General features: G+C 36.1%; 1 protein-coding gene across 1 annotated transcript; it reads left to right on the top strand.

Moving 5' to 3' along the window:
- Window positions 1-455: 455 nt before the first annotated feature.
- On the top strand, window positions 456-13,753 carry BTLA (B and T lymphocyte associated). The gene is made up of 5 exons (XM_007423793.4): window positions 456-646; window positions 5,946-6,269; window positions 8,608-8,775; window positions 9,139-9,185; window positions 10,506-13,753. The coding sequence occupies exons 1-5, from the start codon at window positions 580-582 to the stop codon at window positions 10,779-10,781; spliced, it is 882 nt and encodes a 293-aa protein (XP_007423855.2). The 5' UTR covers window positions 456-579; the 3' UTR covers window positions 10,782-13,753.
- The last annotated feature ends 1,423 nt before the right edge of the window (window positions 13,754-15,176 follow it).

The raw sequence follows: 15,176 nt of genomic DNA, 5'->3' as shown, positions 1-15,176 counted from the left end.
GGAATTTCTAATTTCTAATTAGAAATTTCAGGATTCTTGTCAAGATGCTGATACTCTTGTCTAGTTTTTCAGTGCCTCCTTTTAGATGCAGTCTTGTTGGCATTTACTAGCACAGTTTATACTGAAACTCCTGGCATGAAGAAAATAACACATCTGAACAAAGTATTGCAGTAATTCTTTTTAACAACTTTATCTTTACATTTTCAAATATCTTTAAAAAGCTGTTTGAAACTACATTTATGCTGCTTTGTTCTGGGTTTGCTTCCTTTTATTCTGCAGTAGTTCCCCTTACAAGGTGGAAAATATGCTAAAAGACAGCAATAACAAAACAGTAAGTTTGGGTTTGGAAACCAAGAGCAGCAATTCTATTGCAGGAAGATCTGAGCTGAAAAAAATCTGTTTTGTTTGAGATAAAGCCCTTTTCCACCCCCTCCCTTCTATCACTTCTAATTTTCACACTGTTTGTGAGCTATTGCGTGCTGATTTAAGAATGCCCATATGGTGCAAAAGAAAATATTTCTGTTCCACAGATTGTCTTCTATTTTCACAATGACTCTGAAGTAAGGATAACTCCAGGCCATGTACATAGACAACTTTGTGCTACAGCTTCTCTTGATGCTGATGATGGACAACTTATGGGCACATGGTAAGAGACATTACTAAGAAGATTATTCTTCAGAATAACATCAATATGGTCATGAATGTTCTTTCTAGATGTTGCATAAGGACTCTAGTCATCTGGAAAACTACAGCTGTAGTTAAATGAATATATAAGGCAAAGATATGGGCTTGATAACCTCCACCCATATCTCATTAAAGTTTTAATTTTGTTAGACATGTTATTTATGACCAAGTTATTAACTTTCACAGGACAAAAAGCAACATGGAAGACTTTTTTCAGTTCTACTCTGTGTTTGAATAGTATAGATACACAATTATGTGTACTTCCTCAAGGTAAATCCAGCTGTTTAGAATTTAGCTTCCTATCAAGTAGGTTTGCACAACCTAGTTGTTTTATTTAACTAGAAACATGTGCACTTTATCAGTAAAATGTTACTGATTGTAACATGAGTCAATGAATTAAAAAGCAGTCTGGACTTTAATTTGTGAAATGTACAAAAACAGTTTACATTTATCTTTTTTTAAAAAAAATGCAAGTATTTGTTTATCGTATTGTGTGTCTGTGTTTTCATACATACACATATGTGCACACAGGTGTAGATAGTACAAAAACAGAGAAGATCAAATGCAAACATGAAATGTATATTATGAAAACAAGTTTATAGAATTAAGCTTTGCATTTTACAAATCATCACAGGGGAAATGAGGAAGTTGCACAGGTTTAGAAAACTTTGGATATAAATACTAATGATTTTAAACTGGCTAAGATGTTTAGGGCATTATGTATCTATTTAAAAAATTTGTAAAATACCATTCATCTTGATTCATACAAAGATAGTATGTAAATGTTTGAGTACCTTGCAAAACAACAATGATTGAAGCTAACAAAGGCAGATTAAAATTGTAAAAATGTATAGATCGTGCAGACGCAACATTGAAAATACTTTGATGAATTATGCAAGTCATAAACTGGACCTGAAAAGATTATAAAAAAGATTATAATGTATATGGAAACGGTGTTCTACAGATGTGGCATCACACTGACAAAACTCTCTCCTTAACAGAGACATTACATATGTCCTCTAAGAAAGGGATTCAAAACATTCATGATATTAAAGCACAGAGAAAAGTTGAATTCAGAATTTGAATGCCAGAATATATTGCTTTAAAAGCTAAATTTATTTCACAAGCAAATAGAGAAACAGGCATTAATAGGTCCAAGTTATCTTCAGGTCCCACATATCTGCAGTTACAGTCATCCATATAGGAGTTAGCAAGATAATGGCTTACTGTGATCCAGCTATCCCTCCATGTGAACCCTATCCAAGAATGGCTGCAATTTACAAAATAGCCAAACCAAGTAAAAGATTCTCCATGCCACTAATTCTAATTGGACCACCAGTAACAAAGGTGGATCAAGGAATTTACTCCTCAAATTCAGAGCGCCCATTTTTCAGACACAGGAAACAACCTTCTGTCAACAGTCAATTTTAGTTTCCTGGTTCTCATTCAGCCCATTAGTAAATTCAACTACTTGTTCAGCATTTGTACAGCTGAATCTAGGACAATTTTTTTTAAAAAACAAAAAAGTTTCACACATCATATTAAGCTATAACTCATGATTTACTAACATAACAAACTGAGCCAATAGCCAAATGAACATATAATGGTTTAGAGTGATGTGTGAATTCAGTCAAAGAAATGAAACTGGATGTTATCTTCTACTGTATATAAATAGCCACTATATACAAACAGGGAGCAAACTCCACACTCACTAGCACTGATGATGTTAGCTAGTCGGGTAATGAAATGTCTGCAAGCAAACAACCAAGCTCAGAGAGCACCAAGGACTCCACATGTTATCTTCTGTCAAAGGGAACAGAAGAAAGTGAGTAATAATATATAAATTTCTGGAGTATTCTTTGTGGCAGTCCCCTGATAATGAACCCTACTGATTCCAATCGTGGACACACAGCCTATGCTTATTAAGGTGAACTAAGTGACTCAGTTCTAATGCTTAAAACAGTCACATCTTTTACAGGGCTTATACATGTACTGTACTTTGAAAGCTATTCCTGGCTGAATCCACTTGCATGTGCAAGCACAACTATTTTCTTTCACTGGCAATCCCAGTGGAAATATTGTCTGGGTAGACACATGCACATGCAACCAGGGACAGCTTTCAGAGCTGCCAATGAGCCTTGCAAATATATAGCTGCTTTAACATCTCACAGAAAAGTGTTTTGTGCCCACTAACATTCATTGTGAAAAACCACTTGGGAATGTTTTGCAGAACCCTACTTTACACCTCCTTCCAGGTGTGTGGGAATTTGGAATAGGGTCTCAAAGGGATGGTGGTAATTCCCATCATGTTCAAACGTCCATGGTTTTTAAAAAATTTTCATGGTTGGTCCTAATCTTAGCTCAGCTTGGGGATCCAAAACTTCATAAGCAAATTTGCAGGAGGTTATAAACCAAGATTGCTGGTCTGGGGGTGAGATATAGGTTGTAGGGCAAGGGAGAGGTAGGTAGACAGTTTCCATGACAAAAAAATTATTAGATTTTTATCCCACCTTTTTAATATGTAACTCAAGGTAACAAACATACCTAATACTCCTGACTCTTCCCCACAATAACAACCTTGTGAAGTGAGTTGGGCTGAGAGAGAGTGACTGGCTCAAAATCACTCAGCTGACTTTCATGCCTAAGGGAAACCTAGAACTCACAGTCTCCTGGTTTCTTCTTAACCACTACACCAAACTGGCTCTCTTGAATTCATGTTTTATTGGCATAGCAGCCAGCCAGGTTCCAGATATTTTTATACCAGCTTCTCTTGCTTTCCATATGGGTTGGCTGGAACTGGATTTACTCCACCAGTCTGTTCTTCACCAAACTGACTCCATCCTCAGATACACACCCTGCTATGAGCCAGACAATGTGGACATCCAGACCTGCTTCTTGGGAAGAGGGCATTCAAAAGTTAATGCAGCATTGCTTGGAACCTGATCCCAAGCCAGCAGCAAAATTGAATTCTGATGGGGGAATGCACACAGATACATTTATCATTGTAGGGAATCATGGCACAACAAAGTTTGAGAATCCCTGGCTTGACCTACATGTGAACATTTTCTCTGACTTGATTGAGGGAGCTTTGCTTCCCTTAAAAGTAATGTGGTCATTTATGACCTGACTTTTGTCCTTTAACTTCTGCTTTTCTTGTCCACATCAAAAGAACAAAAGTTAGTTCTTTGAAATGATTGCTACACTGCATACAGACAGTCCCCTACTTGCGAACTTTCACCAACATGAACAAGATGGACCCTGAAGTCAGAACCGGCAGTCAGAACCAGAAGTTGGGCCAGAAGGTGGGAGAAGGTGAGAAAGGGTTGGTTTGTAGCATGCCACAAACTAACCCTTTCCTGCCTTCTCCTGCCTTCTGTTTTGCACTGGAGGTTTGTATTGGAGTTGGAGTTCCCAGAAAGGGTTAGCTTACACAGTGTGCTCCATTACTGGGTGAGGCAGGATAGGGGGTCGTGTCAGAGGACAGAGGAGAGGATGTGGAGGTCTCCTGCCTCGCCCACCAACAAAGCATGCTGCACCCCACTGGCTTGTCCCTTGGTCCAGGGAGCCACCACCACCTCTCCTGCCTCACTCATCTGGCGACGCATTGGAAGCAGAAGATAGGGCTCTTCTGCCCACACCATTGCCCTGCCTCCTGCTTCCTTCTCTTTTTTTTACTTTTTACTTGGTTGGTTTTTGAACAAAATGGACTTATGAACAGCCTCTTGGAACCTAACCTGTTCATAAGTAGGGGACTGTCTGTATAAGGAATTTAAATGGCAAGAGGAGGGATTATAGTATATAACCCTAAGCCCAGGAACAGGGAGGGGAGTTTTTTTCTCAATTCTTTCCTGCTCCTGATATTTGCCTCTTACTCATATCCTTATCTGCAACACAAATTTAGGTTCTTGTTCCTTTTTTCTCTGCCAAAAAGTTTTTTTCTCCAGCTAAGTTTTGTGCCTCAGTCAATTTCATCTGCTTATTTTGATTATCTCCCATTCTGCCCCTCCCCCTGGCATGGCATTAAGGTTAGAATAATTGATTAATGGTTGACAGTTACCTCTGTGAATGTATGTACCATGCCATAATCACTACAAGGATATCACACCAATCAATTATGTCCATAACAGGCAGACATTTTCAGCCATGTGGTTTTAACACTAGTAGTGGTCAAAAAGGGAACAAGAACCCAAATTTACAGCCCCCCCCCAAATTATTTATATATTTATGAAAAAGTTAGTAAGCTTCATTTGAAATATCAAAAGATAATTATTAGCTTTTGTCTTGCAAATTTCAAGAATACTTCTTATTATGAATATTGACCACTTCCAAAGAAATAATTCCCAAGTCTGAAAAACATGAATTATTGTAACTTTAAATCCACGCTGCCTACGAGCACAAATAAACCACCAAAAGTCCCTCTTCAACTGTTGTAACTTCTTTTTTTTTTACAACTCCAACATTATATTAGTCACTGATAGGTTTTGATTCTCATACCTCAGAACGTGATTTCAGTTCTGCCTTCAAGTAATTGCAGTGACTTTTTAATCACTTTTGCTTTTTCCAGCAACAGCCAGATTTTGCCATACAGTACTATTAGCTCTTGGAATTTATTTAGCAAAGTAACCATCAGAGCCAATCAGGGAGATGAAAAAAAGGAATATTTGGTGCTCTCAAGTTCAAAAGTCGTTTGTTTTTTAACTTACTGTGTCCTTTTTTTCTCAGTTATCTTAGTTTTTTTTTGTTTGCTTGCTTGTTTTTGTTTTTGCTTTTAATGATAGTTGAGAGCCTCAAGCTGGAACTGGCCTGGAATTTCTCAATGTCTGGGGACTTTAAATAACTTGTTGCTATTGGGTCCTATATCTTCTAAGGGAGCACCTCATTAGATTTTCTAATGGTGGAGATGTTAGATTCATCTGTCAAGAAGCCTGTGCTCATAAACCTTGGGTCCTCACTGTGGTATCCTTTTTTTTTTTGAATGAACAAGTTATCCTCATGGCAATACAGACTCAAGGCATGTTTGCAAAATTATAAATATGTCCACCAGCTAATGAAGTCAGTAGTTTATTATCAGTCATGTTTAAAAGCCTATGTGTTCCTACCATTTAAATGAGACTTAATGAAAACATTAATTTATGAATGGGAAAAAAAATCTCCCCCACGAAATGGTGATGAAAGGTATCTGTTAGATATTACGTACATTGCTGCTACTGAGATACATAAGATATGCAAAACATAATTTCCATCTTGCCTTTCTCTCTCAGATTCTGAGGATGATAACTGCACTGCCATTACTATTGAAAGAGGTAAAAAGTACTATACAAATCTTGGTGATTCAGCTACTCTAGAGTGCCCCGTGACCTACTACAGAAAAAAGCCTGAAATGAATTGGTACATGCTGAACAAGAGCGAAGAGAAGTTCCATATTTTGTATCCTGAAAAAAGACGTTCCATTTCATGGATGAATGAAACTACATTTGTTTTGAATTTTCAATCTGTTAATAAAAATGACAGAGGACAATATCGTTGTGATGCTATTATAGGAAAAAGGAAATATGAGAGTCATGTTATAGAATTAATTGTTCAAGGTAAGCTTTCAGACAATATTTATCTGGCTTATTGATTAAAGCTCTTGAACCACCATCCTTGCCACAACATAGTTCAGCAAAATGCCTTGGAGTAGGAGAAGTTATAAACTCTGAAGTTGGGGAGAGACAGACACTAAAATATTAATAGCCCATTCAATCTCCTGATGATTGTCAACTGATCATTTATTCTTGTTATTTTGCCCAAGAAATCAATATTATCATCAACAACAATATGATTATCTAGGCCAGTGTTTCTCAACCTCGGCAAATTTAAGATGTGTGGACTTCAATTTCTCACAGCTGGCTGGGGAATTCTGGGAGTTGAAGTCCACATGTCTTAAAGTGTTTTTTTTTAAGATATTTTATCCCACCTTTATTATTTTTATATAACTCAAGGCGGTGAACGTATCTAATACGCCTTCCTTCTCCTATTTTCCCCACAATAACAACCCTGTGAGGTGAGTTGGGCAGAGAGAGAGAGAGAGAGAGAGAGAGAGAGAGACTGGCTCAAAGTCACCCAGCTGGCTTTCATACCTAAGGCGGGACTAGAACTCACACTCTCCTGGTTTTTAGCCTGGTGCCTTCACCACTAGACCAAGATGGCTCTAGTTGAGAAACACTGATCTAGGCTATACTGAAAAACAATCTATTTTTTCCATATAAATTGAAAGAAGTTGTTTTCATTCTAAATAAGTGACTAATGTAGTTAACCATCCAGATGAGGGCAATAAATTGAAGCTTAAAACAAAATAGACGAAGTTGCTTTTGGAACAAGATGATCAGGGAATAAAAATTCATTCAGTTCAGGATAAAATCACAGTCTGGTTCACAATTTAAGTGTACTTGTTTTAGGCCTGAATGTGAATGTCTAGTTTTTGAGATGTCCGAACCTATGTTCACACAATTAAAAACTGTATCTATTACTTGATATGTTGGACTTGGCTAGTGCGTGCCTTAGTTACATAGTTTTGAACTCTAACTTGAGCTACCTTTGAAAAGTATCTGGAAACTTCAGCTGGTCCAAAAGGCTTGATTGAGACTAGTTGTAGAAAACATAAAAACTGACTTTCAATCCTCTTCCAGGCACAATTTGGAGGAGTAACTATATCTTACAAATCTTGCACAGTTTACGAGCGGACTACTTGAAAGAATTTGCATGGGTTTTAAGATTACCGAGTCAGGCTTTTTCAATGTCTGGCCTTAGCATTTATCAGTACCATCACACAAGGTCTTCCTCATACCTGCTCCAAAGTTTTGGAACTGCTTGACAAAGAAGGACAAATTAGCTCCAACTCTGTTGTTATAATAGCAGGCAAAAATAAGTTTATTGAACCTAGTTTGAGGGATGATTTGTTGTTTTCCATCTTCCAAAAACAGTAGTTTATCCCCAAATGTGAGTGTGTGCGTGCATGTGCATACACACGCCTTCAAGTCAGTATTGACTCCTGGCGATTGCCTGGGCAAGTCCTTGCAGTTTTCTTGGCAAGATTTTGGAAGTGGTTTGCCATTGCCTTCTTCCCAGGGATGAGAGAAGGTGACTGGCCCAAGGTCACCCATCTGGCTTTGTGCTCAGGTTAGAACTAGAACTCCCAGTCTCCCAGTTTCTAGCCTGGTGTTTTAACCACTACACCAAACTAGCTCTTGTTTCCCCAGATACCTATGTTATTTAGTAGGAAATAGGATTATTAATAGCACAATGGCCCAGAGAACAAAAGAACTCTCCATTACTTTCTAGATCTTGAACAGCCTCCATGCCAGCTGTTATTAATATGTTGATAATTTTGTTTTAAGAGAAAAAAATCACAAAGACGAGTTTCACAGCTGAATGTATCATCAAATGTATCATCAAGCATCTATTTTGTTCCTAAATTCTAATTCCTTGTGTTTAACCTTCAGAATTGCTTCTCTGATTGAACTCAATATTTTAGTTTTTTCCATCAAAGCCAAATTTACATGGACTTGGACATTAAGTTTTGGTTTAGTAATGACAATTGACTGTGTTCATACAATATAATACTGTAAACCTAAAAAAGTTACAGTAATAACCATAATGGCTCTATTCACACAGCACTGAGCTTCAGAACTAAGCAAACCACATTGCAACTTGCCCAAGATATACATCCAGGTGATCTATAGTCTGGTCTCTTAATATTTCTTTTTTAAAAACTTAAAAAACAGTTCAAATAACTTTCCTGGCTTTTTAGATTTGCTGAGACTATTAAACCTACAGTGCATTCTGGAACTGCTTTGAACCAAGCAGCAACAAACTGCCTTTATTAAAAATCATGCTATTATTGCTTTGAATGTTAATGAAATTTTGAATGTGTTGTCTGTATAGATCACAGTAACACCTCAGTGTTTCTAAATACTACAAATACTAAAGAAGATCAGAAACCACATGAAAAGAATGAGAAGTTGATTATGATTTATTCCATACCATCCCTCGGTACTCTGTTTCTCATTTTTGCCTGCTTTGGGTGGCTGTATTTCAAGAGGAAGCATCAAGGTGTGTTATTTAAATAATTTCATCCTTTCAATTCTTACTTGGTTCCATGATCAAAGATTTTCCAATCTCTGCCCTTTGCTTTCAAGTCACCTTTTAATTTCTTTTGTATGCTTTCGGAACTATTCATACTTATTTGATGCTTATGAAACCTTAAGTAAAGGCTGTTTATTTCAAATATTAATGTCCTGATTCTCTTCATAGAATCAGGACATTAATATTGAAATAAGCAACCCTTATTTCCCAAATAGTTTTGGTTTACTTAAAATGATACTGAGATATTTCATGATCCCTGTTTTATGAGAAAATATATTCTCATAACAGTTATAAGGTTGTTTTAAAAACATGCTGTCTTTTTCTTCTCAGTAAAAAACGCAACTGGTTCATCAAACCCAGAAAATGGAATTAATAGGGTAGGTCTGTTATTAACTTATCTCTTTAATTTTTGATTCTCATCCATCCCTCTGTGAATGGCACTGCTGATATAGCCAAACAACACTCCCTGTGCATATAGAGAGATATCAGCAGGAAACCCAACAAAATTGTCCAATATCTTGTTCATTAGCCTTAGAATGCTGATGGATTATTGTGGGAGGGGGGGGAGAATAATTGGTGAATTGATGTGTTTCCAAGAGAAAAATATTAAAGAGAAGCAGTCTATATTGAAACATTTCATTGAATATCACACTTTCCTATCTCACATCCAAATGCTTAATACACATAGTTATGTTCTTTCTCTTACAATCTTCTCCTGTCAGACCTTCAAGGTCAGGAAATAGACTCCACAAGAAATACTGGAACTCTACTTTATGTTACAGGCTACAGTAACAGAATCTTGAACATCAAACAGTATGTTCCCTTCCCTCCCTCTTATATAAAAGAGAGTCAAAGTGGGGTCACCTTAAGTTTCTTTCTCACACTCTCTTCCTTTTTGGACTTAATTCTTGTTTTGCTAACTGCCACATTCCTTCTCCCATCTTGGTAGTTCTCTCTACATGTCCCAAATATATACAATATGAAGATAAAGACCTTTACTTCCAGAACCTTATCATTTGTACAATGAATGATTTTTCCATTCATGCACAATTTAAGAAGGTTCAGCCTTTGATTACATAATTTACTAAATTTCTTTCTAAGGATTTATACCATGCCATCAGTGCACAGTACATCTCACTGAATTGTATAAGAGGATTTGCGCTATCAGGTTGCTTGCAGTGTTAACATACTGGGAAAATAGAGAGCCAATTTGGTGTAGTGGTTAAAGCACTGGACTAGAAACCAGGAGACTGTGAGACTGCTTAGGTATGAAACCTGGCTGGGTGACTTTGGGCCAGTCACTCTCTCTCAGCCCAACTTACCTCACAGGGTTGTTGTTGTGGGGAAAATAGGAGAGGAAGGAGTATTAAGTATGTTCCCTGCCTTGAGTCATATAAAAATAATAAAGGCAGGATAAATCAAACAAACAAAAACAAAAACAAATGGAGTGATGGTGGTAGAAGGAAAGATTAAGAGAACTCAACCATTTTCCATTTCTATACACATTGTTTTATTAGGCAGTTCAATCCCATGGAAATTTTGTCCCTAGTCTATTTTTTATGAAGTGTTTAAAATTAACATCATAGTTAATATTTGAATTGTTTAGGGATGGTTCTTTTCTTTGCTGACAATTAACTTTACCTATCTACTATGTTCTGTGTTTCTTCTTGTGATGTTTGCTGTTCAATTGCTGTAAGAATACCCAACACTGCAATGAAAGCGCCACTCATGTCTCAGATGAGGGATCCAACTTTAATGAAGATTGCATGCCTTGCTTGCTTCAAGTTACAAATGGGAATCAAGACAGTTACCAGAAGGCTTCTAGAAACAGTCTGAATTCTATACATAATGAAGGCCTACCTGGAGACCCAATTATTTATGCAACATTAAACCATGGAGAACTTTTTCAGAGAAGCAAGCCATCTGAAGAAACTGAACTTACAGAATATGCCATCATCAGACCGAAGAACTAAATGTGGACATCATTCATTGATTAGTATTGTTTTATGTTCTCCACTATGGTTCAGCAAGCTTATCCACAAACACCCCTCATATAGTCTGTTTCTGCTTGGAACGTTCTTCTGGAAAGAAATAATTATTTATTTCTCAGATAATGCATGGCTAAAATGAATCACATTTTTTCCTATGCAATTGCTCTCTATATTTCCATGTACATAGCAATTAATTTGTCAATTATGTTTTTATAAATGTCTTTGAAATTACCAGAAACCTTGATATAATCTAAAATGGGCAGACTGCTGCCTTACGATGATTATATGGACATTGTTCTAATTTCATGTGGTTCTCAAGATATTTTCAAAACATCTGGTAAGAATAATCTCTCTCTTCCCTCCAGTGTACAAAGGGTATTAAAAAGAGAGATGGGGTGACTTTACCAATTTTGGTTCTTCATTCATTTTTTGCTTCATTAGGAATATGGCCTTCAACAGAAAATGTTGCCTGTCTCTGATCTGATCAATCTATGACACTATTGATTTCATGAGCAGTTTATTATTATTCTTCAGAAAATATAGATGAATATTTTATCTGTATTGTAGAAAAATTAGCAATAGATGTTGATTGCTTTAAAAAAATCAATGTCATTCTGAGGAACTGAAAATTGACTTCTATTAATTTTGACTGCAATCTCAGTTCACTGCATAACTATTGGAGAAGCTGAATGACTACTAACTGGTGTTGCAGAGGCTATTCTATGTGAACCCCAAAAATTGTAGTTTGAACAAACCATGAATAGACAAACTATAGCTCAATGTGATATGCAATCCTGGCTATTCTGAGTATTAAGATCAGATGAGATTCTCTGTTATAAGTCATGCTTTTACTGTCTTATGTTCATTATGTTCTGATATAGCTTTGATGGCTTAAAGGAACTAGTGATAGAGGCCACATGCTTTCTCTGATTACCATCTGTTAAGAAACAATAGCAGGAAAAGTCTATGGTGTCCAGGTTTTAGGCTTCCAAGAGATAAAGTTGGCTATATAGTAGCAACCAGGATGCTGGCCTAGATGGATATTTGTTCTGATTTAATGAGGCATTTTTATATCTCTGATGATTAATTAAATCAGTATTTCAGTTTTCCAAGTTGATGTTCAAAGCAAATTCCCCCACATATTCTAGGAAGTGAAAAAGGAACTCAAACTGGGATGGCACAGCTCCTACTCATAAAATTAACAGTAATGTTCAAGCAGGAAGTGGATGTGAATATTTAAAAAGTGAGTCTGAATATAAGTAGCCCAGATACCAAGTGCATTACTCCCAAAATATGTTGTCTCTAATTGGTATTCACTTAATGATGGTGAGGTCATCAGATTTACTTTAACAGAAGGATTATAGCATATAGCATGCTACTTTGGAAGCCAATCAATAGGTCTCTAGAAGTAAAATGAAATGAAAAGGACATATAGCATCTCTAAGAAAGCAGACAAACTGAAAGAACTAGAACAACATTTGAATGAATTACTCTATCTTTGAATTGAAAAATGTGCAGTAATACAAAGAAAAACAGGAAACTTTACAGAAAACAGACAAACTACAGAGGAAAGAGTGCAGTACACTGATAAGAGTACATTGTGCAGTTCACAAAAGGAAGTGAAACTGCAATGCAAGTGAGATCAGATAGACCTTTGAGTGGAAATAATTATAAGCGAGAGAACAGTGTAGGAATATGATACCTATTTTCATGTGCAGGGGAAAAAATCTAGTCCTTTCATGTCAAAAATACCCAATAGTCAGTTATGCCACTTATCTTCTGGCAATAAATGTTTATGTCATCAGTAATGCTAAGCCTGTCTTTCCCAATCTAGCACCCTTCAAAAGCCATATATAAAATGTATATGACATTCCTGAGTTATAGTTAAAGTTCACAGAATTGACATTCCACTCTGGCCTGGTCCATATTATATCTCATCTTTATACAGGTCAAGAATCTACTTGATAGATCTGCCATACTGATGAATATATGTTTTAAAATTACAAGAAAAACTTACTAGTGCTTTTAAATAGTAAGCAGGCTGCTATAGAAATAATACTTTCTTTTTCACTGGAGATTTTAAAGCAAAAATGTATTTATCAGCTACATTGTAAGAATAGATGGCTGCTTCAATTGATGGAATATATATTTCCTTCCAATGCTTCAGTTCTCTGATTCTATTATTTAGAATCCTGGAGAATCCACTGCAAAATCTTCCAGATGTTCCCATCTTATATATGCTGATTTCACTGAAACTACATTTATTAACCTTTCTTCTACTAATTTCTCATGGTTTAGATGAAGGTTGGCTTCTGCTGCTTATGGAACCTATCTTTAGCCTGTCTTATTCTACACACAAAACTCATGCCCTGTAATTTATAAAAGAATTTGAGTTTCATGTTAACATGTTACAAACTTCAGCCCACGAAGGGATCCTGTCTGAAAAGTCCATAATAATTTGTTAGATGAATCAGCAATGGTAATTATGATGAGCAATCAGCAATGGTAATTATGATGAGCAATCAGCAATGGTAATTATACTGAAAAAGAGCAGGAATGAAATATGTTTAGTCACCATGTTTAATGTACACAGAAGAGCCTCTAGTTAATGCACGGTTCCACTAAGCTGATATTATAGTCACTTTTAGCTCTTTTTTATTATGATGGTATCTAAAACAGTGGCATCTTTCAGATCAGCAGTTTTGATAAGATGATTGGCTCTTACCCCTCAGGAATTCTTCAGATAATAAACTAAGCTGTTATATAATGCTTCTGTTGTAAATATTTACATGCATATGATGATGGATTCCAGTTCTTCTAGAGTATTCAGAAGATTTAAAATATGAAATTGAATGGGTTAAAGTAACTTTTGGTCCATCTCAACCATGTTATGAATCTGTTACCAATTTTAATGTATGAAACAATTCCCAATATAGTTTAGCACAAGCATGGGTTAAAGTTGAAGTGGACACCTAGCAAGAGATGCCGATTTGTCTCATAACTATTACTATGGAAATATTCTGCATTCATTAATTAAATATTTTTCATTGTTGAAGTTATATAATAAGCACATAAAATCAACAAATGCCTCTTCTGCCTCAGGAATTGACCATGAGAACACAAAGAGCTTGATGATCCAGCCAAGTGTCCACTGAATTCACTTTCTTGTTTATGCTGCAACCAAGACACAAAGGAAAAACCTACAAGCCAATTAGGAATATAGTACATTCTCACATGTTCCCTAATAACATTCCGCCTTAAGTACTGAAGGTATTTATTTACCAAAAAAGGAAGATGAAACTTTTCTTTACCACATTAATGACCTGTGAATGTCAGGAGAGGGCAGTTGTCTTACATTTGCAAAATAGAGGCCGATGCAATTTAAAGAGAATATGCATTATTAAAAGAGAGAAACTGCTTCTGGTTCTCTGTGACTAAGGATTCAAGTAAACTATTTGTGGAGTCTATAAATGGAGAATCTCCTTTATGCCTGGACTCTACATGCTCTTCCCTGAGTCCTCTCAGGAAAGCAAAAGCAGTGACAAATGGTGTCTCAACCTCTCTGTTACTTTGCAATTATTCACTCTCTAAAACCAGAGAACAAACTAGACTTTTTCTTTTTTTCCCCGCCCTCTTTCTTTTCTTTTCTGTGTTTGTCTCCTGACCTTTCTTGTCTCTTCCTGATGCAGCTGTACTTTCCCTTGCTCCAACTGTATCCTGTTTTGTTTTCATTTTTTTATTTTGCCTGAAAAATTCCACAATACAAATTTACTGTAACATATATTACAGACTTAATCTATGAAAGGCATAATAGTATCTGTGTCTAATTCAGCAGGGTAAACTAAAGTGAAAACAAAAGGAAGTACATTTCTTTGCACAGTTTCCCTCAAATAATTGTTCAGTTTTAAATTCTATCATAGTTAAGCATCGCTAGGATTCTCTGTCCTGTTTTGATTTAGAAAATTTAGATTTAAAAAAAAATTGATAATTTTAAAACTACAGTATTTTGCTGATTAACCTGTTCGATTAACTGACTTGGAGTTTTTAAAGTGCTATTTATCAATCATGTAGCAGTTTTTTAAAAAAAATGCAAGTACTTTAAATTGTAAGCTTCATTTTGAAAAATATTGTGTTTTTTCTCCCAAAATATAGGCAAGATTATGGTAACTCGAATCATCCTTGAAGATATTAGTGGGAGCAGGCACTGACTCCACCCCTATTGTAATCATTCATGACCTTGCTCCATATGCATTAAATCAGTCTAAAACTCAAAGCTTTTGAAATGCTTAACAAAACCAAAGATGCTGTGATTTTTTTCAGCTTTAGGGTTTAGCTTGTGGACCACTGCGATTTTAGAGCCGCTACTTTTTAGCCAGT

This window comes from Python bivittatus, unplaced genomic scaffold (assembly GCF_059951505.1).
Source record: "Python bivittatus isolate LINGU-HERP-01145 unplaced genomic scaffold, Pbiv_v1 ctg000350_np1212, whole genome shotgun sequence".
Classification (NCBI taxonomy): Eukaryota; Metazoa; Chordata; class Lepidosauria; order Squamata; family Pythonidae; genus Python; species Python bivittatus.
This window is presented reverse-complemented; position numbering and strand designations above follow the sequence as displayed.